Below are 27,375 nucleotides of genomic sequence, written 5' to 3' on the forward strand. Positions count from 1 at the left end.
CTCTTTTGCGTCGTCCTTTCTCTATAAAGAACATAATACAGAAGAAGGGAGAAAGGTATAACATGATGTACTAAAGAGTCCAAACGCCTGCGAAACGTCGCAATTAATATATTTAATGTTTACGGCCGACCCGGCAGCCGTATTGATGTCAGCCGTCGATTCATTCGTTCATCCGTCCAACTTCTTGAACTCAACGTGGAATGGTGAAGTAGGCGATATAATGTCAAGGTACCGAGCACGCTTCTCCTAAAAGGTCTCGGACTCTTGGCTAATAACGCTGGAGGGACTGGCAATCGAGCCGAATGTATCTGGGATTAGTTAGCAAACCGGGCCTCGAGTTCAGGAGCATGCTATGGATGCCGACTGACCTCGCTTTCGCCTTCTCTCCTCCCCGTCCTCACTGCCCCGACTCGGCGTCATTGCTCTGGGCCCACTAGGTCTTCGTGCGGGTACTCCAAGGGCTCCGCTCAGATTTCGGTTCTCCAACTTCGGGCTACTGGAGTGGTAGCTTCCGGCATGCGTGGCCGTGGCTGTACCGTAGCCGCTCTCGACACTGTGATAAGGCAGCGGGCTACCTTGAGATTTCTGTAGCTTGTTCACTCGGTCGTGTTGAGCAGGAGTCTGCGAAAGGGAAGGGGATTGGCCATCTAGCGGCTCCTTGGGAGGTCGTGGTGGTCCCTGATGGTTAGGCGATATCTCTTGCCAATTGTAATCATCGCCCCCATGGCCAGACTGCATTGCGCTGTTGTCGCTATATCTGTTGGCGTTCTGCCTGGTAAGAGAGCTGACCGAGCCAGCCCAGTCAGCTGATCTCGGTGACATAGGCGTGTCGTAATCTTGCGCCGACGTCTCGAGTGCGGTTCGGAACCGTTCCGTCTGCCCCTGTCTAGGTTGGGGATGTTGCAAGTTCAGAGAGTTGCGATGGGCCCTATATTTAGGATCTTCTGGAGTGGCGTATGGAATTGGTGCAAACGCTTGCTGCAGTTGGGGGTTCTGCATCTGAGGCTGCTCCATTGCGGGAGTGCTCGGCGTGTTTTGCATGTTGCCACTCGCGGGGGCAGGGCGTAAATCTTGCTCCGAGAAACCAGAGTGTAGCTTGTCATTGTCATAGACATCCCGAGGCTGGTATTGATCATAGTTGACTAGATCTGAACCTGACCTTGAGGGAGGGTGCTGTAAGAAATCCTCTGGGGGATCATGCTTCTTAGAAGCACCACTACTACGGAAAACTCTGCCGAGGCTTGATGTCGTTGTCTCTGACCAACGCGAAATCTTGGGGAAGAAGCTAGAGGAACCCCGAGATTTGTGCTTCTTGCTCTCTCCAGTCTGAGGCGTGTTCTCATTACTCATTGAGTAGTTGTGCGCCTGCGAGCTCTGCTGAGGCGGTGTGCCCAGGGGCACTGACCCACCCCTAGGCCTCTCTTCGCTGGGAGACATCATCCCGCCATGCATCTCGTATTGACTTGATGGCGGCATGGGATGGTCATTGTACTCATCCTCATCCTCAGGCACGGTGCTAATGCGGTGGTCTGAGAATTTTCGATCATTACCCATCTTATTAGAAGTTCCACGAGACTGGGGTATCGAGAGGTGTCCCGATTGGCTTGCATGGCTAGCGGTCGATGTTCCAGCATGGCCCTCGGGCTCATAGCCTCGATCTTGCTCATACTGAACCTCTGGCTGGATGTTATCAATCGAGTGAGCTCGCGTGCTTGATGGGCCCATTGGGCCGTTGCTCTGATCTTTGAGGTCGTGAACATCGGTAAGTAGCTGGTTCAGCATATCCTCAATTCTGCCCAGGTCGTTTGCACCCTTGGAGCCGAGGCCCTGAAGTGCTCGGCGGAGAAGATTGCGCTTCTTGACATTAGTGTCCTCGGTACCGGCTTGGGAACCCTGGATAGATCGTGCACTGCTTCCAGGGAAAGGTCGAGGTCCGCCTAGGTGACGCTTAATTGACTTCTCGGTATTGTCCTTCACCTCATTGACGATCTGGTCCTCGCTGTCTACTAGCATTCTCTTGATATCCTCAAAAGAGTTGCGCATTTCTGCCGCAGACCGAACGAGAGTAACCAGGATCTCAGTATCACGAGCACTTCGCTGCGCATCGCGAACCATAAGCTGCACACAAATTAGCTTTAATCTATTGTTGTCAATCAATATATGTGGGTCTACTTACGTGCTCCATCAAGGCAATGATATCTTTTGATTGAATCCTGTCGATTCCGTTTCCAGTAGCGGAGTCGTAAAGGGGGGATCCCATCGCCTGGGAGAGCCCAGTAAGATGCCTCGTATCCTTTGGTGCGTAGAACGGATCTTCATTTGATCGGTTTAGCATGCCGATATCTTTGCCTTGACCATCGGATCTATCGCGTGCGTCATTTGGTGCTGCAGAGATATATCCTTCATCACCTCCACCTACTCCGGGACTGCCGGTGTGAAACCCGCCTCTGTAGGCATCTGCTCCATATCCAGAAGCACCTAGCATGTTGTCATCTACTCCAGGTAAGTTGGCAATCGGGCTGGTCCCCTCGTAGGGGTTTGTGACCAGTGTATCCCGCTTGCGGTCGACAGATGTTCTCTGCCACTCTTCATCCTGATCCTGACTAGGCTGACGGCTGTGCGATGTAGCGAGTGCTCCTGCGGTTGCAATAGTGGCAGCAGCAGCAGCGTCTGAAATCCCTAGGCCTTGGCCGTTATTTGCCTTGGGCGTTACCGCACGGTCATAGGCATGAGACCTATCCTGCACTGGAGTCTGCACTCCTGACCAGTTTTCCCTATCGTGCTGGGATCCATCTAGTGGTCCCTGAACTACTGACGGGGTTTGCTCATCATAGCCATAGCCGATCTCGGGCATCGGATCTTCCATGTCAGGAAGGCCACTAGCTCCTAACCTGGGCTGAGAGTAATCCGAAAGGCGATCGACGCTGTGACGTGGGGTGGCGTCTGGTCGGTACCCAGTCTTGGCCCGTTCTTTGAAAGATCGGTTGCGTGAAACGCCTTCACCAACAAACTCGTCATCCTTCGATTCAGTATTTGCGCCTTGCTGGTCTTCATTCTTGCGTTTGAGAGCCGCAGCCGCGGCTCGTTGAAGAGCAACACTTGTAATGGCGTTCTCGGAGGCTGTGGGGGAATTGCGGTACTTAGATAAGGGTACCTTTTGGCCGTATTCATTAAGCTCGTACTCTGAAAACTCTCGAGATGGAGCCGGCGAATGCTCTTGCTGCTGTTCGAATGCTTCACGGCGGCTCTCCACAGAGCGTTTGGTTGGGCTCACTCCCCTTGACCTGGTTCTATCGTCGTAAGATAGAGAGGAGTCGCGATAGTCTTGTCTGGCACCCCCAGATCCGCTCAAGAGGGAAGGATCCAGCTGCGAACCCTCTACTAGAGATGCGACAGCAGACTCGGGAGCAAAGTTCGGGTGCACCATTTCGGGGTTTCCACCGACAACATGAACTGCTTGTCCTGATGTCACTCGATCCAACTCGCTGTCTTCGGTATATGTGGTATTCCTGTAACCCACGCCTGAACTCATGACGCTGCTAGCCTCGTCTGCGAAAGCATGACCTCGCAAATTACTAGGAATTGAACTTGGAGAGTGGAGATCTCGGTCGTGGTATAGTGATTTCTCTGGAGACGAAACTTCACTTGCAGTGTGCAACGTTCTCGAATCCCGGTTAGCGTGAACATCACTCTCCCCCTCGGTGTAACCTGATACACTCTGAATGGGACTTAAACCACGCCTCTCTTGCTGATAGGGAACGTAGCGCAATGGTGCTGGAACGTCCTGGGATCCGTAGAAATTTTGCATGGACGGGTCATCATCGTACATGCCAGGCTCGGCAAGATGGCCCGCATCATCATAATCATCGTCATATTCTTCATGTGCAGCATAACGGTTCCCGAGCTCATCAGTTCTATAGTCTTCTCGGTATTCATTGTTTGCTCTGCGGGGTAGAGCTTTGAGATCGCCGTGAGATATGTTGGCATGTTGAACTCCTAAGGTCTGTAGTGTGTGTGCAGGAGATCTTGACGGTGTAGGAGTTCTCTGAATAGAATCTGGTGAAGCAATATCTCGAGAGAGCTCTCGGCCCGGGGTCATTTCTTCACTGGCAGAGTGAGGTCGGTCCGTCTCTGCTGATAATATCGAAGTTCGGGTTATTTCGGAAGGGTTGATTTCGCTCTGCAGAGGCATGGGTGGCACTACCTCATGATCATCATCGTAGTCGTCGGCATATCGTTCACCGTTGTCGCGCTTTGGCGTTTCTGCGCGTCTCCTCCTTCGTTGCCTCTTCTCATCGCCTCTGGACCTAGATCGTAGGGCAGCACCCGTAACGGCGGCCCCCAGAGCAACATCTGTAAGCTTGTCGATGGTGTCGCGGCGTGGTGTGAGTTCTTCATCAGGGATGTCATCAACAACGGAAACAAGCTCAATGCTACTTTGAGGCGATAGGTCGTTTCTAGCTTCTCTATCTCGTTTATCTTTTGCCTTGGCTGCTTGGGTGGTATCGGCAGGTTTCCTCTTACTCGTAACCGCTATATCCTCACGGGATGCAGAGGTGAGGCTAGACAAAGATTCCCGATCTCGTGGTCTTCGAGTTTCTCGTTGACTTCGTTCTCTTTTGATGGCATCTAATTCGGGTAAAATGAGTCGTCGAATAGCATCTTCGACAGTCTCGAGAAGCTTGGGGTTATTGATCGACACCTTAGAAGAGGCATGTGAATCATAGGAGCGGTGGCTGGCGGTAAATTGTGATGAAATGTTGCTGGAGTCAGCGGCTGAGACCAAAGATTCCTTGTTGTTGCTGCCCTTGGATCTGCGTCTTTCATTCTCTTTTTCACCGGAACTGCTTGTTCTACTCTTTGACTTGTGTCTTCGTTCTGGCTTGCTTGCCTTTTCAACTGCCTTTTGCATGACACTCAGATCGTGGGTGGAACCTCGAACCTTACGGTTGACCCTCTCGGTTGTAGCGGGAATTTCGGGGCGTGTTGGGCTTCTAGCCCGCTTCTCATTTGCCGATGTGCCACCAGAACCATCAAGAAAACTATCAGATGGGATTGCTGATATGTCGGACATGTTAGGTGCCTGATAAGTCGAAACTTTGCTATCCGATGCAGGTATCAGTGGGCTCGACACCTTTCGGCGGCGATGATGGCTTCTGGAGTCGATTTCTACCTCGATGGGGTTACGCGAGACATTAGACTCCTCAGTTGCAGACGCGTAGGAGTGCATGCTCCTTGCATCTTCTGGGTCCGTCATGATGTCTAATTCACTCCGGGTCATATTAGGGCTTGCGGTCGCCCTTCTAGACGAGGATGCTTTTCTCGTACTCTTAGTCTCGGTGATCTGAATATGATCGTTCTTCCCACGAGTCTTAGAGGGAGTTACTCGCACACGAACGCTGGGTTTGCGCTCGGCAGAACTTGAACTACCAGAAGGACCGTTCTTGCCGCCTTCGAAATATTCAATTAGTAGTGAGGTTTGAGAGCGATTGGACCTGTGACCACGGGTCTTGATGGTAACAGGTGTTCCGTCGTCAGGAAGGGAATAATGAGATATGTCGTCGTCGGCAGGTTTTGACACATCGGAAGCAGCAACTTCGGTAGGTGTGCTAACGTGGGACTCGGTCTCGGTCGGGGCGGGCAACGGGGGTGGATTTTGCAAGTCGACTCCCATTTTGCTGCCCGAGAGTGCGTCTAGTTGTCCAAAATATGCGGCCTCGCCTCAACTTGATTGGCCGCTTCCTCCCTGGCCAATCCTCTGGTTGCTCGGTTATGTTTACCCCAGTGAGTTGGTCAAGCGGTGAACAGTGTCGCCCCAGTATTTAGACCGGATACAGACTGGTATATGCAGATGGGCAGAGGCGGAAGAGTCTGCGCAAGTGTCGATCAAAACATTAGGGGATGAATGAGAGGAAGATGCGAAAACTGAAGCGCGTAAGTTAGATATGAGGGTATTTCAAAATTAGAAAGAGGTTGGTGGTTAGTGTACAAGGGAAGTATTATGCCGTCTTGTTTTTCGAAGATGACAATGATAACAATTGACTAATGGGGATGACAGTGAATTATTATTATGATTTGAGACCCGAGGTCCAAAAATTAGAGACAGGGCATGGGAAAAGAATAAAAGAAAATATAAAAAAGGTGAGTGGTAGTTATCAACATGTAGAGGTATTTTGGTGAAGGGAAGGGAAAGGGAAAAGGCTCCTCTCCTAGGTAGGCGGTGATTTTTTTTCTTTTGGTGATTCTCTTCTCCATCCCGTCACATCCCAGCCCCCTCAATTGCGCTGGGTCGGCAGCGCAATCAACCTTGGAAGGTTGCAATACAAGAATCCATACACTTACACGAACTCCCGCGCTAAAATATAATAATCACAGAACAGTTGGAATTATGAAAAATTGGTATACATACTTACTTGAATGAATAAGGATATCAATTTGAATAGAAAATAGACGGTGTGCCTATAGTTTGGATCGGTATGTTGCTTCCAACCCCAAGATGCGCACCTGAGGCACCTGAGGCACCTGGAGCACCCGGGACTAAATTATTCGATGCTTCTCTTTCGAAATTGAGTGGATAGGGCTGGTAATGCAATGCTGAAGTGGATGAACTTGGGTGAGACGCCCTCTTTCTTGCAGGACTCATGTATGTCAAACCACCTGGCATCCAATACGATCATAGACTCAAAATGTATGTAGGCAGGTATTATACAAGTACTAGAAGTACTGTTGCAGGTGACAGTCCAGGTGTTGCTTATTTCTCTCTAGGGCCACCAGTACAGTCGTCAGACGAGTGCAAGCCCTCGAGGCTTCCTCCTCGATATGGCGGTGGGGATAGAGAAGGACTGGATTACGAGTCGTATGAGGTGAAGAAGGATGAGAAAGGGTGATAATAGGCTTATGAGGCTTTGTTATATTGACGAGTGGGAAATAAAAGCTGGAAAGGCAACAAGACTGGTTCGGAACTGGCAGGAACTAGTTGGACTGGAGCTTGGGAGGGAGCTTGGGAGAGGGGGGGGGGGGGGGGGGGGGCTCTGCTAGGTGGTAAAACTTGCTGGGGTGCTAGATTTGATGCGTTGGCCCTGCTTCAAGAATCCGACCAATGGTGTCACGATACGGAACCCTGACTACTAGATAGGTAGGTACTATGCAGTGGTGTAGAAGCTGACAGGGACAGACCGGCTGTAACGACAAGAAGGTCGGGGTTGCCTTAAGAGGCTTTCAATTCTTCCAATGTCGCTTCCCCTCGAACGACATGTTCTTTCTTCAGTCAGATTTTTAATTGCAGATTTTAATTGATTACATCCCTACCTTAGGTACCTAGGGCATACTAGGTATAACTATTGGGACGTTGAGTTTGTTCATAATCAATCGTTTATCGTTTATCATTTATCGTCATGGTCATCGTCATTACCATTGTCATGCACTAATCAAATGCGACCTTCTATTTAAGTTCTATCAACTTCAATACTCTTACATACATGCAGGTATATCAATCGTACCATTCATACTGTACTCGACATCAATTACATATATGTAATTATTACATCCAACATTCAATACATCGCATTGCTAACCTCGGTATCCATTACCTACAGCTAACATTTGAAGTCTTAAAATAGGTAGGCTATCATTTCTCAACTTGAAGACCTTGTTTCCGTTTCCTTGGTATTGAGTACCGAAAAGAAGAGGTTGGTAATTAGAACCTGAACTGCACATAACTACATTATTACATGTAGAACACACATGATGGCCAAGTACCTACATATGTACGCACTATGTAGTGTCAAGTGATTATGAGACTGTAAAAAAAAAATCGTTTACCAAAGACCCGGTTCCTGTTTGCTGCCCAATATCCTCTTCGTTTATTTTTATTTTTCCTCTCTTTATTTACGTCTGACCCAAATTGTCTTTTGAAACGGTCCTTGGTCCCCGCAGAAATTGGCTCCTGCGTCTTTGGCTGGGCGACGATCTAAGCTTTGGCAACGGCGCGATGACATGCGCTCCACAGGGAAACAAGGTCCGTTTGGATCACAACTTGGCCAAACACTTTGCTCGGCAAGCCCTACAAAGTACCAGCCCAAATAACTACACTACACTAACAGAACTCGGTCCAGTCGTATCCGCCAATTGCTAAGTAGCCGACTTGAGCCAGTGACAATGCCATCCTGGAGGCAAATCGGCTCAACCAGCTGTTAAACATTCCCGACTCGCCCCGTAATTTTACCTTGATTTTTCCCCATATGGAGCACCCATTGATCGTATCGTGATTGCTATCGGGGCTACGAGAGCCTCGACGCTCACCGACTTCTTTTGCTCTTCTACAAATCCGACGTCTATATGCCTCTTCACTAAACAGCCGGGAAAGAGCATATAGAGGTAAAAATATACTTCAATCCACCTAGGCAGATAGGCACTCAGGAAAAGAAAAAAAGAAAAAAAAAAGAGTCGCATCCGCAGCCGTTTCGTCCAGAGAGATATAATATGTGGAAAGTATCAGTCCCCGAGCTAATCACGTTGCCCGGTGCACAATTACGCTGCCATCCGATCTGCATCAAAATCCGCGTAATACGACTTGGTGGAACCGGCGGCATCTACAATTGCACATGCAATATATGTACATGAGCCTAAAGGACCCCTCTCCTGCTTATCTGCTCGCTACATATATTCTCGCGGGATATATCGCCTTCAACTTCTAATGGTTCGGAACGAGGAGTGCAAGGGGCTTTGCGTTTGGGTATAGTATAGACTGTGGACGGTGAGATGCCTTATCACAAAGCCACACCGAACGTATCCTACGCATAAGCATATAAGAGGTCCCTAATCCCCTCTCGGAGTTCTCTACGGTGCCAGTGATCTACGGTGGCGAATAGATGTGCGTCTCTTCGAAGTAGTTTCTAGTCCGAGGCTGACGCCCCTATCCTTAGGATGTCAGGGTATTACGCACTGCTGGAATCTTGCCATATCACGGTTCTCGATTTGCTATTTATCAAGCAGAATAAGACCTCTACTTAGGTAGGCACTGTAAACGAGTTACATATGTAGACGTGAATGATGTCTCTATAAGGTTGAGAAAAAATACATGTATCAGGCAACGAAGCAACTCCCACGATCGCCGTTAGTCTGCAGCCGGATCCACTGCCCACCAACAGATATTCCGCATCTATCCCTCAGGGCATCTTGCGACATGCATGCAGCTTTCCACTTTGGCATGCAAGGAACTAGCTACCGGAGCCGTCGACATTGGCATTACAAACGGTGCATTTGATCGCCAGACCTACATATCTTACCGTACCGTACCTAGGCATCTAACAGCACCCATACACTTCGTAAATACATAGGTATAAAATATATATCTAGGTATGTAGATAAAGATAGAGATAGGACTGGGAACTGGGGCGCAGATTCTCAACGCATTCGCTTCTTGTTTCCCCTTACACACCAGACAGTCGTTCCTCGCCATCGACTATCAAGTACAATACAGTAACCTAGGTTAGACACCTAGGTACTAAAGCATGTTGGTGCGAGCACTGGCACTTAAAACACTGGTAGATCTCGATGGCCGATTATAGCTGGGCCATATATATCGCACAAGGACGTAGCACAAGTTATGCGGTTAGCCGCGTTTAAGTTACCTCCCCTAGGCAGGTCTCCTATTTCGGTAGGCTGGTACCCATGTGTACTATAACAAGAACATGGGAGCGTCGTAATGGAACAAACGAATATACTGTGCCCAGGTGTATGTACGTACATATCATAGGTCCCTAGGTACGTAAATATAGTGCATACCTAAGTATGTATCTAAACATGATCTTTTCGGAACATGTAGCCTACATAAGCTACATATGTATCTTGCTTCATTGGCAACATTGAACGTCTACATAACAGCTACATACTAACCTTAGGTATGTATGTAACAGCTGCATACATACATAGGAGCATTGTGTATATGCAAATTTTTGACTTAATACTACATATATGCTATATATCTAAACGCCAGACTACTACGTGATAAGATATTTGATTGCTTATATATGTCCACTAGTGTGAGCAACGAGAATATATACAGGGTAGCGGGCACCAGGTACGGTTCTCGAAATTAACACAACATTAGGTAGGCTCCCAACGAGCGTAATGGTTCAACTATAATAAACAAAGTCGGAGGGAAAACCCCCAGAAGCTTACTAAATATTCAGCTAGGCTACCCATTGATCCTCCGGTGTTGTTGGTATAGAAAGTGGCACACCAGGCTGATATCTTGTACTTCAATCGAAACCACCCTTGCTAGTACTTCATTGGAAGCTTCTTTTTCTTCGGCGGAGCAGAAACATACTCAGTCTTAGCACCGCTCAGTAGGTCTTTCACCACCGGGTTATTCAGGTAATGGCTGGCGAGACCGCCTCCAAGAATAGACTTGAGCATTCCTAATCGGGCCGACAAAGACCAAGTGTCTATGACAATGCTAATGTTGTTAATTCGAAGCTTTTGTCGATAGCCGTATTCTTGATAATCACCTTTGAAGTCAACTCTGTTGCCTCCAGTATGAGGATTGCTCTGAGAACGTCGTGCAGTTGAGTATCCTGGACCTTTTCCAAGCGTGAGAGAGGTCACCACGCTATTGAAACTGCTGTGAAGCTGTCTTCGGTCCTTCTTGGAAATTGACTTTGATGACTCTCTCGTAAGAGCATTCAACCGTCGAAGAAGCCTGTCTTGGTCAACACGCATATTCCAGGGCTGCCCTGTCTCCACCTCATATTCGCCCGCAGTTTCAAAGAGCAAGGCGATGTTGGATCCAGCTGCAATTTGGACATGGACGTCACTGCTATCAAGCTGCTCAGTGAATGCCTCTAGTGCCCGCGAACTCTGTTCCTCGAGATCATCAAGACCGCTAGCAACAAATCCCCATACAGTCAGCGCTGTGGCGACTACCGGTCCGTTATCGCCCGCCCCAATGACATGTCCATCACTCTCGATAATATCAAGAAGGAATTCCAGAAACTCCTCTGCCGCAGTAAAAGAACCCCCACCACACATCACAGAAATGCCCATGGCTTGGATGGCTGCTACCTTGATCGCTTCGTCATCATCGTCGTTATCTGAATCTTGAATTAAGGCCTTCAAAGGCTGGTATACGTCGGCATGAATATTCTCAGCGCCAGTTGACAGGATGGTTGTCATAAGAGCTTTCAGGGACTGTAGCACGCCTTGGGAAGTTCTTCGTCCGCGCACACCCTTTATGAGCATGGGAATGATTTCGCCCATTTGCGACTCAACTTCCTCGGCACTTGGGTGATGTCGAATCAGCTCGGTATACGCTGTTAACTTCTTCTCTCGATCTTGCCCGCTGTCACGCTTCTGATCTAGCAGGTCTACAATACGGTTGTGAAGAGCCTCAGACGGCGGCGCCGGATCTGCTTCGTCGCCATCTTCCGAGTTTCCGAGAGAACTAGCCACGCTCTCATTATATTCGTAGTCGCTCTCATCATCTTCGTCGGAGGCTTGCTGGCTGGTAGCACGCGAGGCACCCCGTGAACTAGCCGGGGATGCAAGTGCTGACTGTTGTCTGGAGCGCGCCTTTCTGGAGACGGTCTTGCCGCTCTCGAATATCTTCTTTCGTAGATCCGACATTTTGAAATGTTGCAAATCAAAGGTCCTATTCAAAGAATCTTTTGACAGTATGAATGATTAGGTTTGGTCGGTTCGGGTCGCGTCGTGTCGTTACTAGGCGAAGTGTGGCAGTATTAATTAAATGTACAGCCTAAATCAAGTTTTGAGTTTTCTCGTTCGTGCACAGAGAAATGACAAGGAAGTTGTTCGTGACTTGGATTCCATGAGGATGGCTTGAGAAATATTTAGTGATTGGTGCAGGTTCTTATATATGCAGTTGGGAAGCTTTCGGAGAAACGCTTTGTTTACAGGATTGTTATAGTTGTCCTGATTCTGGGACGAAAAACTGTATTGGATACGCGTGCTAAGTATAATAAGCACTTGAGAACAATGGATAAGCACTTGAGAACAATGGAAGGTTAGGTTTAATAGGTAGGTAGTAACTAGAGAAAGGTGGCGGCGAATTATTTTGGGAGCGCACCAAGAGTTTCTTTAAAAAATGGAATGACAATTCGGAGATAGGAGTATGGAACGTTGAAGGCTAATCATTAGGAAGAACTTTAGAAGGGATGTGTAATCGCAACACAGTGAACACACTGCAAGGAACAGTCAGGTTGTGCAAAAGGTGGGCAATGCGTCATCAGGTAAAATGAAACCCCGTCACATGAACAAATCGCGGGGCGTGCAGGGAAATAACGTGACGTATCTATTAGAGCGCTAATAAGTCCTTATCGCGATACTTGTTCGGTACTTGCACATACTATATGCAAGCACTTAAAGCCGGTTGACTACTAATTAACTTACCTAGGGTAGGTATGTAGGGACCTGGGACCTAGAGTACTACATATGTAGGTAGTTTCCATGGATAAATGTAGTGTCTAGGTACATGTAGCTATGCACAATTACATGGTAGCATCTACCTACCTATACGCAACATATAAACGTTTGACATGAACTTATCTTTAAGGTCATCAATACCGATGTTGTTCGAATTGCTATCATCAATATCGAGGGAACTTTCCCATTTATCTGGGGTAGATAGTGCATAAGTACACACATCATATGAGCCTATGTATGTAGGACCTAGTGTACCTTCAAGGAAGGTGTGACCCCATATCCCGCATTTCAATCCACCTAACCTAGCAGGCTAGGCCAAAACGTACATACATCCATGGATTTATTGAATGGCAACAGCAACATTGAATGCTAACATTAAGCCCAATGTTTCATACCTTTAGGGTACGCAAATGAATGTGTGTATCTATGTAGGTACATCCATATACAAGCTTACGTCGAGTACTATGTATGTAACGGATAACATGCTGCTAACTTGTTACACGTTAATGGTTTGATAATGTATACCTAGTAGTTATACACACTGAGCAAACAATCAATTATATGCATTCACTGTATGTCAAGGTATTCAATGTTGTACACATGCAGCCCGTCTAGTACATGTACCGTGATGTACGTAGGACTCGGCAATGAGTCGGCACACCTGAACAGTCAAACATTGAATTTGAAGCATCCATGGATGTATCTTCAAGTACCCCGCCATCCCACCTATCGACCCCACTAGCTGAACTCTGAATCCTTGCCATAATTATCGCATGTCAGACAAGGGGAATCTTGAAGTGCCTGGTTAAACCATTGAAACCCCATATACATATATCAATGAAGTAAATAACAAGTGACTCTTTCAATAATGAAGCTTTATCATTCTTCAATCAATTAATCCAACAATAAAGTAGTTATACGGAACTATGATAATCGATCAATCACCATCATCATTATCATCATTTACGCCGTACTTGAAGAACCTCAGCCTTGAAGGTGGGACTTTTTCATAGTATTAGGCAGTCACAGCCCCGCCAACCATTTGCCTAGCAGCCTACCCTTAACATATCCAATGTAGTTGAATTCCAAGGCTGCTAGGCTCCAACTACCTACAATAGTACGCGAGTGTCTGCCCGAGTGTTTCCAACTTAGAAGCTTAAGCCCCCTTCTTGTCTCATGCGCCCTGAGGACGGTACAGTGTACATAGTATACTATGCACATATAGTATACACGGTGCTTGGTTGATATGGAGGCAAATGATAACATAAATCCCCTCGATACATGGCTATGTACATCCATCCATGAATGGATAGGTTCCTTAGGTATATATGCTCTACACAAGACAAACATTGAACTACCCAAGGCCGCCTTAGGCAGCCTAAATAATACATAACTCGTCTATGAAGCACGCTTAAGTAGGTATTGCCTAGGATCTAAATGTATTTATCATTGGTCATTGGTCATTGATCATTGATGTTTGTGTTTCCTACATATTGACCAGGCTTAAGCATACTATGTATGTAAGCATTGGAAGGTACATACATAACATATGACTGATTTAATTGACGGCCTAACTTTATCTACTCGATCCCCCGTTGCTCTTACCTCAGGCTCCGTATGATAACATTTGAACTTCAACTACCCCGCCCAATCGCACCTTCAGGTCTACCTATATTACTGGCAGGCAGGTTGCGTTACTAACCAAATACACCCATCTTCCTACTACCATTAATGATTACGCAGGGCTGTCATATACCCTTAGGTATTGTCTGCGCCTACGCCTGCACCTATCTCTTCATATGGTGATTACCTGTGAGCTGCACCGCTCTTGATTTCTGACACACCACTTTCCTCACACCCCTCCTTTCTGCCTGTTCTTCTTACCTCCCCCCCTCCACCACTACACACCACACACTACATCTCGAGAACACACACACACACATGCGTACCCATTACTTACCTACCCAGCCTACTCTATCTCACGGTTCTACCATTTACCACCTCTCATTTCATCTTTCATACTCGTACACTAACCATCTGGCCTATGAAAGATCCTAATTAAGTTCGGTCTTCTAGGGATTCCGATCCTTCATATCCTCGCCCTGGGAAGATTGGGCATCCCCTCGATAATCTCGAGGCTGAAAGATTACTCTGTTCCCGCCGACCCATCATACTAAATAGAAATGGCGGATGTCACTATCTCAACTGACAGCGACGACAGCGGTAAGGATACGCACCCTTCTCAATCCATTAAATTTGTTTATCTTCTAACTTGGGATCAACCTTGTAGTCGTCGTCACCTTAGTTGCGCGGCCTTCTGGTACTCATGCATCTGTCTTTCCCAAACGCCAATTTGTCCTCAGTCAGAAGGAACCTTCTATTCGAATCGGCCGAGCATCCAAGGTTCCCACAAAGGGCTTCATCGCCTCGGTGGACAATGCTTGGTTTGATAGTCCCGTTATGTCGCGCGGCCATGCGGAGTTGTACTTTGATTATCATTGCAATGTAAGCTCCTCCAAGGTTTTGTTTTGTTGGGCGTCATTTCTCGTCACACATATGCTGACAGACTCAGGCGGTGTTCATCAAAGACATCGGCTCTCTCCATGGTACCTTCCACACGCCCAATGACGGAATTAGCAAAGAAGAGAGGCTGCAACAATACAAGCCTGTAAAGTTGTCGAATGGCGATACCCTCCGATTTGGCACCGATATTTTCAGGTCCAAAGAAACATTCCCCCCCTGCTCTCTTGACTTCTTTGCGATAAGTGGTCAGGGAATTGAGTCGTCAGTCTTAGATCTTCTCTTGTGTTTGCTATGCAGATTCTAATCCCTCACACAGTCTTACTCCAATTATGCCAAGTGCCAGTCGATCAACAAGCCGAGTCTTTACCATCCCAGATGACGAGGATGACGAGGATGATGATGATTACGAAGACGATAGTGTAGTTGAGACAACTATGCCATCTACACAAGGGATTAATGCGAAGCGAGGCCCATCTATAGACTTAACTCATGATGAGGCCGATGAGGCCAACGAGCACAGCCACGCTTCAAATACCACGAGCCGTGCTAACATTAACTCTGATGTCATTGACCTGACCTCCGAGCCTTGTGAGCCTTTGAGCCCCAAGCCATTTGTGGAGTCGACCCAAATGAACTCTGCTGCCGCCTCCCCTACACCACCCGATACCTTTTCCAATACAGTTGGCGCATATTTGTTGGACTCTGAAGCTAATGACTTCGTGGAACATCTTCTTAACGAACATGGGAATGATAATGTATATGAGGATGATCTTCTTAGTTCCCAAGAGGATGCCCATGACTACGATGAGGAGCTCAACAGTGACGATATCCGAATGACCGATTCCGAGGCGGATTCCGCCATGACGGGAGATTCAGGGGACGACATGAGTGCTTCAGCTGGAGATATAGATGACGACGACGACGTCGACGTCGATGACGATGACTACAACGATGATAACGATGACAACGACTCTATATATAACAACCTGCATTATCAGTATATCAGGTCTGCTTGTTATAGAAGAGGTAGGTGGCCATCCATGCGGTTGCTTGCACATACACAGACAACTAATAATGATGACTCTTTAGGCGATGAGGGCTCTCCGATTAACGTTGCTTCTTCGTCAAGCGTTAGCATGTCAGATTCGGGATCGAGCCCCGTTCCGACTGGCTTAGATTCGTCACTGCCGTCATCACCGGACCCTCCCATCTCGAAGGAGCTAACTTCCGAAAGTGTCGAAAAAATTAAAAGCGCTGAGGCAGAAACTTCTGATAAGCAAAATGGTCCCTTTGCCACGCCGTACTTATTCACTGCACCCGAACAAACAGCACCCCCAACCCTCAATATTCGAGAGCCAAGTCCATCGGACGCTGCGATGTTCAAGAGTCGCCCAGTACTTGACAAGGCCATGAGTTACTCCAGAGCCCAGGCTTTGGGTGAGAAGTCCGGCAAGTTTGAATTTTTTGCTGCTAGGGAGAACAATCGCGCAATCCTCCCTGACAGTAATTCTTCATTACCAGTCTCTGCAATTCGAGAGACGTTGAACGAGAGCTCAAGCCAACATGCTTTTGGCACCCCAGCAGATCATCTCCAGCACTCGCCATTACTACCCTTACCCTTACCAGCAGGAGTTGATTCTACTAGCATGAAACATTCGGAAGAGGTTTTCGATGGTGCTGATACTACACCCCGCCCATCTCCCCTTCTAAACCCCACCACCCTCGATCTTAGCGCTACAAATGAAGCACAGAGTTCTGCGTGGTCGACATCTGGAGAGAAATTTATTAACAACCCTCACAGCGTGGATCTTCCTGCTCCGCACGAACGCCCCCAAAGTCCAGAGTTTGACATGTCTAGTGCCTATGCGTTCCAACTTAGCAAGATGGCAACTGAGGTCAATGTCGGCCAGAACCTCCGGCGTGTTGGGATCGAAGACTTACTTACCCAAGAGCCCAAAGGCATACAAACTAAGATACCGTATATTCATCTACCACCGATAGATGTCCCGAGCCCTTTGGCGGACCTAGTCACTTTAAGTACTCATGGTACTAAGCGCTCATTCGAGGATGCATTCATCGATGGCAATGAGCCAGCCCAACAAGACCAAGGGCACGACGATGCAATTGACGGGACTAACAATTCCGAATCTGCCGATATGCAAAACGACAGTATTCCCAAGACTCCTGCTCGGGAGCAGTTTCGAGGACATGAAGAGGGGGAAGTACAACCCATTCCCCCATCAATGGCACCAGTTGCCACGCAACCCTCAAAGAGACGTCGCTTCGCCGAGGCAGCAGCATGTGTTGCTCTTGGCGGTGCTGCAGCATTTACCTTCTTGGTCTCCACCGCTCCTGCCCTGTAGTGGGCATCACTGAATTATCTACCCAGTCCTATACTTGTGGCATTTCTACTCGGACGACAGGTCAGGGTATATTAGTGGAAATAATGCTTTCATGTTTCTAACGGCGTAGGCGGATTCGGAAATGGAGTTATGGTCTCTTTGTTCAGATGGGGGTACTAAGGCTGATACGTATCATTGCATTGGGGTTGTCCTCGCGAGGGAGGAAATGCGGAGATGGCTGGATGGCTTTGCCTATGGATGGGGAAATGGTGTGCTTACGCCACCTACTATGGAATGCATACCTGCTTTCCGAAACCAGTGGTTGCTATGATTTAGCTCAACTTTCTTATGTTTATTTCTCGAGGTGAACTTCCCGGAACTGCTCTACCGGAAGCTTGACATAGGTATTAGGCAAGTAATGCATGATGCTTTCATTAATGGCTCGCCGACAAAATCTACACGATTAATGAACCATAGCACTCGACTTTCTCTTTACCCTTAACAACCCTATATAGCCATCCCTCTCAGTAATCAAGCAAAAGAAGATTTGTAAGTCTGGGCGGCTCATGGATGGGGGTAGCTACTATGCCTACTAGGTAAGGTTACCTCGGTAGGTAGAGAACAAAAGAAATATTGATTACAATTGAGCCTACCCGCTCTCCTTTAAAGTTAATATGCGGGTAGTCTCTCAAATACCTAACGTATCTAATGTAAACTGGACCCCTTCTCAGGATGACAAAGTGCTGATGGGCTTCTCGCATAATCATCCAAGGCAGGTAGCCTTTACGAGAGGAGATACTGGGTGTTTAGTTGGATCCCTAGGTAGAACGTAGTACGTAGTAATAGTAAGCATTAGGGGGCTCTTTTTCTTTCTAATCTCTTCATAATAGGTAGGTAGGTACCTACAGGATGATGGAAGTGAGCTGGTGGTTCTAGGTAGGTATGCGAGTGCTTTGTTCTGTTTGTGTGCTGGGTATCTTTTTTTTTCGCGGTTGGTCTTTCGATATAGGTAAGTACCGTGTATTCGTGTGCTCGTTTAGTGTTTTGGATATATATATATATATTTCGTGGCTAGGTTACCTACCTACCTATGGTGCGTAGTCCCTTCATTGTTGGGACTTCAAACCAGCGGGTTTCTCTGGTGGCTACGACATTGATGGTTGGTATCGGAGAACGCGGGGGCCAGTAGGAACTTGGAGGTTTATTCCAGTTGGCTGGCTCCCTTGAAACGACGGAGAGTTTTCCTGCGGGGAACTTGGGGCGTGAGTCGAGCAAGAGCCTGCCTGTATTGAGGTATCTAGTCTTGTTGATCTGCTGCGAGTAATACGATATATGAGAAGTTCTCCTTGGGAGGGGAACTTGAAGGAATAGTCGGAGATGACGTGCTGTACAGTATACACGGCACGAGGTTAGGTAATAGGTAGGTAGATGTGAACGACTGGTGTAGATGCAAGGTTACAATGTAGGGTGGCAGTACCGGAACGCTGGATATCTGTGTAACCAACCTCGCCTTTGCATTCGGTACCGTAACTTGTATGTGCGATTCCGACATCATGAACCTGAGACTCCCTTACGCAATGACACGGAACCGAGGCTCAAATCCCCGTAACCTTTGTCCGTTTCACGATATATACCAGTGTCCTTCCTGCTGGGTACATCGGGTAAGGCCAAACGTGTCTGTAAACCGCTTGAGATGAGCAGAGGGAAACTATTTAGAAGTGAGCTTCGAGATAACACCTTTCGAGGTGGGAGCTGAGTATCGAAGGAGATGCGACAAGAGATTGGTGTGCTCTCTTGAGGAGCTGTAGCCAGCATGATAGCACAAGTGGCGCACATGGCGTTGTCGTTTAGTTGACCAATCTTTTATGGGATTTAATCTACATCTAGGTAGTGAGGTGTGGATGTCTCAGCTTTATGTAGGCATGATCGATACTTGGCGTACCTAATCACTCATGCAGTTGCGCATCTGGGGTCCTAAGTAGGTCATCTAGCGTTGCCCATTTAGAGGCATGTATGGCTTCAGGTTGTTTGGTGAGATAGTTGATTCAAATCTGAGAAATCTGTTAATAATATGTACCATCAATTATGGTATTGCCAATATTTATTAGCTGTCCAGGTACGTACCTAGAGATCACCGCTTTGTATCATTCTAATCCATCCCTAGTTTCTCTATTATCCCTTCTCAAGTTCCCTTTCTTTAAGTTATTTGGTTCATGTCCGATATTTTTTAACCCCAGTCACCAAATAGGACATCCTCAACTTTTATACTCACCATGAACGCATCCTGTTATGACTTTATCGTTGTCGGCGGTGGTACTGCTGGTTTGGTCGTCGCAGCCCGCCTTTCCGAAGATCCTAGCCAGCAGGTTCTGGTGTTGGAAGCTGGGTCCGATGCCAGTGAAGATCCACGTGTCAAAACCCCAGGGCTTTGTATGTCCTTGTTAGGATCCGATCTCGATTGGGGCTTCGAATCACAGATTCAGGTGGGTTGCATTGCATTTCTATAAAAGCCACAGCTCTTAAATATTATTCAAGCCTCACCTCGATGGCCGAGCCGTCAGTTTGAATCAGGGTAAAGCCCTAGGTGGTTCGAGTGCCATCAATTTCCAAATATTCGTTCCTCCGGTCCCTTCTATGGTGAACGACTGGGAATCTATCCTTGGGAATAACGGCTGGAATTGGGAAACTCTTAGCCCTTACTTCGCCAAGGCTTATACCTCTGCCCCCGCCGAGGAGGGCTCGGAAGAGACACTTGGAATCGATGGGTGGACCAATAGGGGTACTACTTTCGGGCCAATCCGCACGTCATTTGCTGGTGATCTATCCCATCCGATCAGGAAGATCTGGGCCGATACATTCCGAAGTACTGGGCAGTACATGACCCAAGACCCACTTCACAATGCCTCTGTGGGTAGTTTCACTTCCCTTTCATCCGTCGACCCAACCACACAGGAGAGAAGCCATTCCGCAGTTGCCTATTACCATCCAATCAAATCAAGAAAAAATCTGAAAGTCTTCACCAATGTCCACGTAGAAAAGGTGCTCCTTGATGACCAAAGACGAGATGGCAAGGGGGTAAAAGCGATCGGCGTGGCGTATCGATGCAATGGAGAGCTGAGAGAAATCACCTGCAGCAAAGAGGTCATCATGGCGGCGGGTGCACTACAGACACCCAAAATCTTGGAGCTCTCTGGAATAGGAAACAGCAGCCTCCTTCGACAGCATGGAATTGACTCCGTTGTTGAGCTCCCAGGAGTTGGAGAAAACCTTCAGGATCATCTTATGTGCTCCATGAGCTTTGCGGCGGTGGACGATCTAGAAACATTTGATGCATTCTACCGACAAGAGCCTGATGCAGTGAAAGACGCAATGGAAAGGTATGATCAGGATCGAAGAGGACCCCTCGCTTCGTTTGGTGCCTACACCTGCGCATTTCTCCCTGTTCTCGACCATATCCCCGCCGAAGGTCGACAAAGGCTTACCAAGTTGCTGGAAGCAAATCGTCCTGCACCTAGTCAGGAGACCACGCCGGCTCATGCCCAGGCTCGGGCGTATTACCAGATAGCCGAGACCAGTTTACTCGATCCTAACCAGCCGTCTTGTGCGTACCTGTCCTTCATTGCTCAGCACGTCGGGTCTTTCGAACCCAACACGAAATCCTTCTCCATCAGCGCGATGCATTCACACCCTCTGTCCCGCGGAACTGTTCATATCAAATCATCGGATGCGGCAGTGAGCCCAGCTGTCGACCCCAACTTCCTATCTAACCCAGTAGACTTGGAGATATTTGCAGAGAACATGCTTCAGATCGAGACGCTGGTTCGCACAGCCCCTTTGAGTCAGCTTATCCAGCAACCCGTCGTCCACCGCGATCCAGACTCAAACTTGACAGACCTGGATGCGGCCAAGAAATGGATTCGAAAGAACGCCACGTCTATGTGGCATTATGTGGGCACTTGTGCAAGTAAGTGGCAGAAGCACTATGCGAGATTGAATCTCTTGTTTAGCTGGAATCTTCAGTTGTGACCATGACACATGGCACATCTCCCACCCCCCCTTTTAAACAAAGGGTCAAGCTTACAGAACCCTCCCAGGTCTCTATTATTTTCGCTTGCTAATATTTATGATGAAACAGTGCTCCCTAAGGAGTTGAATGGTGTGGTAGACAATACCCTGAAAGTCTATGGGGTGGACAATCTTCGTGTCGTGGACTCAAGTGCCATCCCAGTTATTAGTACCGCTAATATTCAGGCAACTGTCTATGCCTTTGCCGAGAGAGCGGTCGATTTGATCAAGGAATGCCATGGGTTGAAATGAATCGGTTGTTCGAGTAGGGACATGTGAATATTATTCCTAGCGGCAGGCAAAGGACTCACGACTACTTAGAAATCATATAAATTTTATACATGACTGAAGGTAGAAGTTAAGATTCTTCGCCTCGTTTGAATTATTTCTCCTTAAACAAATATTCACCCGATAGTCACGTGATAGGTCCTAGGGATTGAAAACTTTGAAAAAAATGGGAACTGTTGCACCTAAAGAGGTACATTCGCTTACTCAATGTAGCTCATGTATACTCCCTACGAGGTAGGCACTATCCCATCTTCATTTCATTTCATTCCAATTCACTGTCACATTTATTCCATTTTATTTCCTGTAAAAAAAAATAAGAAATAAAAAATAAAAAATAAAAATGACCGGACCCAAAGAACCACCATGTCGGATTATGGTCATGGCCTCTGGCTTTGGCTCTAACTTTCAGGCTCTCATAGATGCTACCTCAACTGGCCAGCTTCCAAATAGCCGCATTATCTCCCTCATCGTGAACCGGAAAAATGCACACGCAACTGTCCGGGCAGACAAAGCAGGTAATATATCATCCATACACATGTAAATGCAGCATGCAACTAATTCACGACCAGGTATTCCGTGGGAATACTTCAATCTAATTAGTAACGGGTTTTTGCAGAAGGGAGAAAAAGACGAACAGAAAGTAGCTGAGAGTCGTCGAAAATATGATGCTGCATTGGCCGCGAAGATTTTATCAGCAGAGGAAACGCCCGAGTTGATTATTCTTGCTGGTTGGATGTATGTCTTCTCCACTGCCTTTCTAGAACCCCTAGACAAGGCAGGAGTGCGGATAATCAACATCCATCCGGCACTACCTCGTAAGTGTCTAAGATAGAATTCTCAGTCTGCCCAGCTATACATGCTCACCATTTGTATAGGGGAGTTCGATGGAACTAATGCGATTGAGCGAGCTTTTGACGAATTCAAGGCTGGGCGACTAACACGCACTGGTATTATGGCCCACTACGTCATTGATGAGGTGGATAGGGGTACTCCTATTCTGGTCAAAGAGATTGAATGGAAGGGAGAAGAGCTGGAAGAGCTGAAGGAAAGGATCCATGTTCATGAGCACGAGCTAATCGTGAAGGCAGCGGCGAAGGTGGTAGAGGAGATACTGAAGGCTAGGGGGAACGTAACTCCTGAGTCTCAAAATCCTTGAGCTGTAGGTATATGTCTACTTCAGGGATACACATGCTATAAGCTCTCCCCAATAAGTTCGAGACATCCGTTAGCCACGCGACTATTGCGTCACAAACGTTGGTACCTACGTGATCACATCGTCTACATCGCAAGGTAGGAAATGACCCTTAAACTTTGTCCTGAACTGAACAACAGTGCTGGCAAGCGCAATAGGTCGACACCCGCATAAACACCACAGGCACTTCCCTCACCTATTGCAAAGAGCCTGCACTAGATTCAGAATCCCCTCTGTGTGACATCCATACATATATTGAGACAATATCGGCGACTTGGCGAATCGAATACGCGGTTTATGCATGTATGATCAGCTGGACTGCATCCGCGAGATAAGAAGGTAACCTATGACATAGGCGATGTACCCCTTTTGCGACCACGGGCCGAGGGTTCTATCCTATCCCGACTTTTCAGTCACATAGAAATCTGGCGGGGAAGCGCGTGGGATCTAGGTCCGGCGACTAAGCGGGAAGCTACTCCCCCCCCAGGGCGTATGTAGTCCCCTCGAGACTCCTTGGCAGAGCGGACATGGATGGCAATTTCCGGAGCCTCGGGAACACCAGAGCGAAAAAGCTACGTGGCTCCCATGAATTGCGTTGGGGGAATGGTGCCCGAGCCCGGCTAACCGCAGCTTGCATGATCCTGCGTCGGACCGGAAGCGCCACCCCCCGACCCCCAGAAACTTAGATTAAGGAGTTGCCAAATCTAGAACCTAACCCAGCAGAATGGCTTAGTATACCGAGCCGTCTGGTTGTTCCCGACAGTTTGGTTCCTCAATGTATTGGACGGGAAAAGGCGCTTGCCTACCTATGCTTAGGTGTGTATGTATGTATGTGCGTGATAACGAGAGGATTTCCCAAGAGATCGGTATGGACGGGAGGGACCGTGGAATCGGGTCCCAAATAGAAGAGCCACCTACCTAGGTACCCTATATGATGTCTGCGGTATTCCGTGCTCTTGAGCATCGCGATCGAACGCCAGACATATAGGGCGATAGAAGGGCCACGAACCTCCGCCAATGCGTTCACCGAATATTCCAAACGCGTAACGGTAATATATCCAGGCGAATAGGTACGCCTTCCTGAAACCCGAGAACGAGATGTCGGTAGGTAGGCAAGGCAGTTACTTTATCAGATCTTGCCCCAAGCCACCCGGAAGAAACTGACGGCAGTGTGTCGTATCCTGATCTGATCTGATCTATCTATCTATCCCCTACCATCTTTCTCTTTGTGGCTGGTTTCAAGGAGCCGTGACGTAGGACGGACGTCCTCTGGAGAGGCGGTGAGTTTCGGGGCTCGGAATTTCCTTGCTATTCGGGTGGGTTGGCCGAGCCTCTCTACCGTACCTAAGCTTGATCATTGTCTATGCATCTAGGCTACATAACCCTCGAGCATCTATAAAATGGGCAATAGCTTTATCCGGTTTCTAGGCGGTTGGAAAGAGATGTCCATAGCCACTGATCTAAACCAAGCCACCATCCCATCTTCAGACGACTAGCTAGTACTGTTGAGACTTGATAAATTCAACTATGGCCCAGCAGAAACAGAACTCATACGGATACTACAAGGCGACGTACTCGCTCGACGAAGACCGAGCGATATACGGCCTTGGGCAAAACCGCGACATGCCCTCCCTTTGTCCGAATTGCAAAGGCAACCCGAGAGAGTAAGCACGAAAAGTCCATCCCTACCTAAACCTCCGATACCTACCTACCTACCCCGGAACGAGATGCTAACGATGGCTTAGTCGAGTACACTGCACCCGGTGCGGCGCAACCGGGATGTTAGGAGTCCCGGGCATCAGCGCCGGTGAGAGGCGCCGAGACAGAACCCAGGCAGCTTCTCCCGGGGGCCCTAGTCCAGGGCGTGGGAGCTCTAGGGGGGATTCGTCGGTTTTTCGAGAGGCGAGACGGTGATGGTTGGGCTGGATGTGGGACTCGCCCGGGCTTGCTTGATTGTATTGTATACCTACTAGGTAATTTGAGGGGGTGAGTTATATCCTTCGGGAATGAGTTGGGCTGTATCTGTTGCTAGGGGCTACTTCGCAAGCAATGACATCTGTTTAGGTGTGATGCTTGCCTCGAATTTCTGTCGTTATATATTGTTAGGTATGGGGGACGAAGTCTGCTGGTATACTATCTCCTCTCTTCGATACATGGCACTTGATAAATGCATTCACAATTCCTGTGATGATGATAGTGTATCTACTTGTTGGTAGGCGCATCTACATGATGATTTTGCGGTCTTCGAGAGTTTGTTACCCCTGAGACATAGTTAACCAACCAATGTTGGAATTTACCTACCCGAACCCCGAACCCCGAACCGAACTTGGACTCCGGGATCGATGTCTTATATCGTGCCGCAATCAATATAGCGTGGATAATGAATATTTGGCATACCCTAGCATTTGGGAATATTAAACGGAAAGATAGAAATCTTGTAGCTACTCATCTAAATACCAAGCTAAAACGCTTTTTGAAATCTATTAACCTTTATTGAAGTTAATTCATATTCACTTAGGTAACCAGTAGAAACTAAAGTGACGATGAGTGGGATAATATCAAACCCTCTTGTATTGCATGAGATGCTGTTAGTTGCATATCAGCTACTCCTAGTCGCTCCAATAGGGATATACTTGGTGGGTAACTACTAGCTATCCTAGTCTATCGATAAGAATGCTATCAAACACATCCATAGTATCGGTATCGGTAGATCAAGAACTTGCCGCCATATTCAACAGCCAAATGCGACGTCAAGTTATCACAAATCACTATATTTCCCCCTTTCAACTCCTAGGCTGGCCTGTCTCTTGGATGGGCCACCGTTGAAGCCATCATGTCTGTCATTCTGTGCACCGGTAAGATAAAAATGCAACGCTTATATATATGTCTCTCCCTCGACGGTCTCTAGCTAACATGCTCTGTTCGCGATAGCTGGTTACGACCATACGATCAGGTATGCGCCGATTCTCGACATATCTAGAAACAACCCTGTCGAGATATATGGATGTGATAGTCGTGCTGATCATGTCAATTGACGAAATCAAGGTTCTGGGAAGCTCTTTCGGGAATCTGCTCTCGCACGATCCAACACCCAGACTCCCAAGTCAACCGTCTGTGCATCTCCCCCGATAAACGGTTCCTAGCTGCCGCCGGCCACCACACCGTGAAGCTCTACGACATCAAATCCACGAACCCAAACCCCCTGCTTACGTTCGAGGGCCACACTGGCAATGTCACCGGAGTCGCCTTCCATTGCGAGGGCAAGTGGATGGTGACGAGTTCGGAAGACGGCACTGTCAAGATCTGGGAAACGCGGTCTGGCACCATTCAGCGAAGCTATAACCATGGCTCCTCTGTAAATGACGTTGTCATCCATCCGAACCAGGGCGAGATCATTAGCTGTGACCGCGGTGGTAGTGTTCGTGTTTGGGATCTTGCCGAGAACAATTGCTCGCACCAACTCATTCCCGAGGAGGACGTCTCTGTCTCCAGCGTTACGGTAGCGAGCGATGGAACTTTATTATGTGCTGCCAACAACGCCGTGAGTCTACCTCGCCATTGTATTGCCTGCATAACATTGGGTGCCTACTTTATCATCAATTACTCGGGTATAATGTAACTGACACGAACATATTTATGTATACAGGGCAACGTCTTCGTCTGGCAACTTATCCAATCGTACGAACGCACGAATCTAGTCCCCGTAACACACTTCTCCGCACACAAGGAATACATCACGCGCATCCTGCTCTCCCCCGACGTCAAGAAGCTCGCCACCTGCTCAGCCGACCACACCGCCAAGATCTGGGAAGTCAACGTCACCGTCGCCTCCTCGTCCTCCGAAGAGTCATCATCCACATCCCTATCCACCACGGCTGCACCGATCAACGGCATAAACGGAAATGACAATCTGAATGGTGGCGGGGGGCTTAACATAGGCATGGGCTTAGGCGGTAGTTCCGTGGCGGGGGGCTTGGGGGCCGCGGTGGGGGCAGCCATTGGAGCTAACGGCGGCGGTAATGGCATAATTGGCGGAGCAATGGGGATAGGAGGTGGAGGAGGTGGCAGCGGGGGCGGTGATCCGAAACCGTACCCCCTCGAGGCCACCCTCACAGGCCACCAGCGCTGGGTCTGGGACTGCGCCTTCAGCGCCGACTCGGCGTACCTCGTCACCGCGTGCTCGGACCACTACGCCCGCCTCTGGGAGCTCCATAGCCAGCAGGTTATTCGCCAGTACAACGGACACCACCGCGGCGCCGTCTGCGTGGCGCTGAATGATTACTCGGAGGCTAGGTGATCGGCCCGGTAACTGTAAGGCGCGCGCGACATGCCTTCCCCCTCACTAGAGGAGGTTGTAAAAGGGATATTTGAGAATAAGACAGCGTACAAGAAAACAAAGGAGGACGGAGCGCAGGATATATGAACAGCCCCCGCTAGAACAGCTCGGAAGCTTGCATCGGATATTGGGATTGCGGATTGCGGATTGCGGATTGCGGAATTGTTATATACCACATTAACCCAGCG

The 27,375-nt window shown here is 48.2% G+C and overlaps 7 protein-coding genes across 7 annotated transcripts; 5 read left to right on the forward strand and 2 right to left on the reverse strand.

Moving 5' to 3' along the window:
- Window positions 1-71: 71 nt before the first annotated feature.
- On the reverse strand, window positions 72-5,974 carry GGS25DRAFT_385515 (uncharacterized protein). Its single transcript, XM_049258303.1, has 3 exons — window positions 2,177-5,974; window positions 369-2,118; window positions 72-308 (listed from the first exon to the last, which is right to left on the reverse strand). Exons 1-3 carry the CDS (start codon window positions 5,672-5,674, stop codon window positions 247-249), a joined length of 5,310 nt encoding a protein of 1,769 aa, XP_049115002.1. The 5' UTR covers window positions 5,675-5,974; the 3' UTR covers window positions 72-246.
- A 3,829-nt stretch (window positions 5,975-9,803) lies between these two features.
- On the reverse strand, window positions 9,804-12,225 carry GGS25DRAFT_500851 (interferon-related developmental regulator-domain-containing protein). Its single transcript, XM_049261878.1, has one exon. It carries the CDS (start codon window positions 11,623-11,625, stop codon window positions 10,282-10,284), a length of 1,344 nt encoding a protein of 447 aa, XP_049115003.1. The 5' UTR covers window positions 11,626-12,225; the 3' UTR covers window positions 9,804-10,281.
- Window positions 12,226-14,624: 2,399 nt separating this feature from the next.
- Window positions 14,625-17,327, forward strand: GGS25DRAFT_524008 (uncharacterized protein; the record flags this gene model as incomplete). The annotated part of the gene is made up of 5 exons (XM_049264521.1): window positions 14,625-14,664; window positions 14,732-14,946; window positions 15,014-15,225; window positions 15,281-15,990; window positions 16,054-17,327. The coding sequence occupies 5 exons, from the start codon at window positions 14,625-14,627 to the stop codon at window positions 17,325-17,327; spliced, it is 2,451 nt and encodes an 816-aa protein (XP_049115004.1).
- A 2,252-nt stretch (window positions 17,328-19,579) lies between these two features.
- GGS25DRAFT_524009 (putative GMC oxidoreductase) lies at window positions 19,580-21,623 on the forward strand (the record flags this gene model as incomplete). The annotated part of the gene is made up of 3 exons (XM_049264522.1): window positions 19,580-19,789; window positions 19,842-21,270; window positions 21,442-21,623. The coding sequence occupies 3 exons, from the start codon at window positions 19,580-19,582 to the stop codon at window positions 21,621-21,623; spliced, it is 1,821 nt and encodes a 606-aa protein (XP_049115005.1).
- A 376-nt stretch (window positions 21,624-21,999) lies between these two features.
- Window positions 22,000-22,815, forward strand: GGS25DRAFT_524010 (phosphoribosylglycinamide formyltransferase; the record flags this gene model as incomplete). The annotated part of the gene is made up of 3 exons (XM_049264523.1): window positions 22,000-22,174; window positions 22,229-22,474; window positions 22,535-22,815. 3 exons carry the CDS (start codon window positions 22,000-22,002, stop codon window positions 22,813-22,815), a joined length of 702 nt encoding a protein of 233 aa, XP_049115006.1.
- Window positions 22,816-24,229: 1,414 nt separating this feature from the next.
- GGS25DRAFT_386124 (uncharacterized protein) lies at window positions 24,230-24,909 on the forward strand. Its single transcript, XM_049258305.1, has 2 exons — window positions 24,230-24,515; window positions 24,597-24,909. The coding sequence occupies exons 1-2, from the start codon at window positions 24,379-24,381 to the stop codon at window positions 24,763-24,765; spliced, it is 306 nt and encodes a 101-aa protein (XP_049115007.1). The 5' UTR covers window positions 24,230-24,378; the 3' UTR covers window positions 24,766-24,909.
- Window positions 24,910-25,684: 775 nt separating this feature from the next.
- GGS25DRAFT_524012 (quinon protein alcohol dehydrogenase-like superfamily) lies at window positions 25,685-27,148 on the forward strand (the record flags this gene model as incomplete). The annotated part of the gene is made up of 4 exons (XM_049264524.1): window positions 25,685-25,706; window positions 25,783-25,804; window positions 25,897-26,392; window positions 26,498-27,148. 4 exons carry the CDS (start codon window positions 25,685-25,687, stop codon window positions 27,146-27,148), a joined length of 1,191 nt encoding a protein of 396 aa, XP_049115008.1.
- Window positions 27,149-27,375: the final 227 nt, after the last annotated feature.

This window comes from Hypoxylon fragiforme, assembly GCF_022984875.1.
Source record: "Hypoxylon fragiforme strain CBS 206.31 chromosome Unknown GGS25scaffold_7, whole genome shotgun sequence".
Lineage (NCBI taxonomy): Eukaryota > Fungi > Ascomycota > Sordariomycetes > Xylariales > Hypoxylaceae > Hypoxylon > Hypoxylon fragiforme.

Excerpts from the sequence above, each read along its gene's own strand:
- GGS25DRAFT_386124 (XM_049258305.1), top strand. The coding sequence starts at position 24,379 with ATGGCCCAGCAGAAACAGAACTCATACGGATACTACAAGGCGACGTAC. Across the intron at positions 24,516-24,596 it reads TGCAAAGGCAACCCGAGAGA|TCGAGTACACTGCACCCGGT; the intron begins GTAAGCACGAAA and ends ACGATGGCTTAG.
- GGS25DRAFT_385515 (XM_049258303.1), bottom strand. The coding sequence starts at position 5,674 with ATGGGAGTCGACTTGCAAAATCCACCCCCGTTGCCCGCCCCGACCGAG. Across the intron at positions 2,119-2,176 it reads TCATTGCCTTGATGGAGCAC|CTTATGGTTCGCGATGCGCA; the intron begins GTAAGTAGACCC and ends ATTTGTGTGCAG. Across the intron at positions 309-368 it reads GGAGAGAAGGCGAAAGCGAG|ATACATTCGGCTCGATTGCC; the intron begins GTCAGTCGGCAT and ends AACTAATCCCAG.
- GGS25DRAFT_500851 (XM_049261878.1), bottom strand. The coding sequence starts at position 11,625 with ATGTCGGATCTACGAAAGAAGATATTCGAGAGCGGCAAGACCGTCTCC.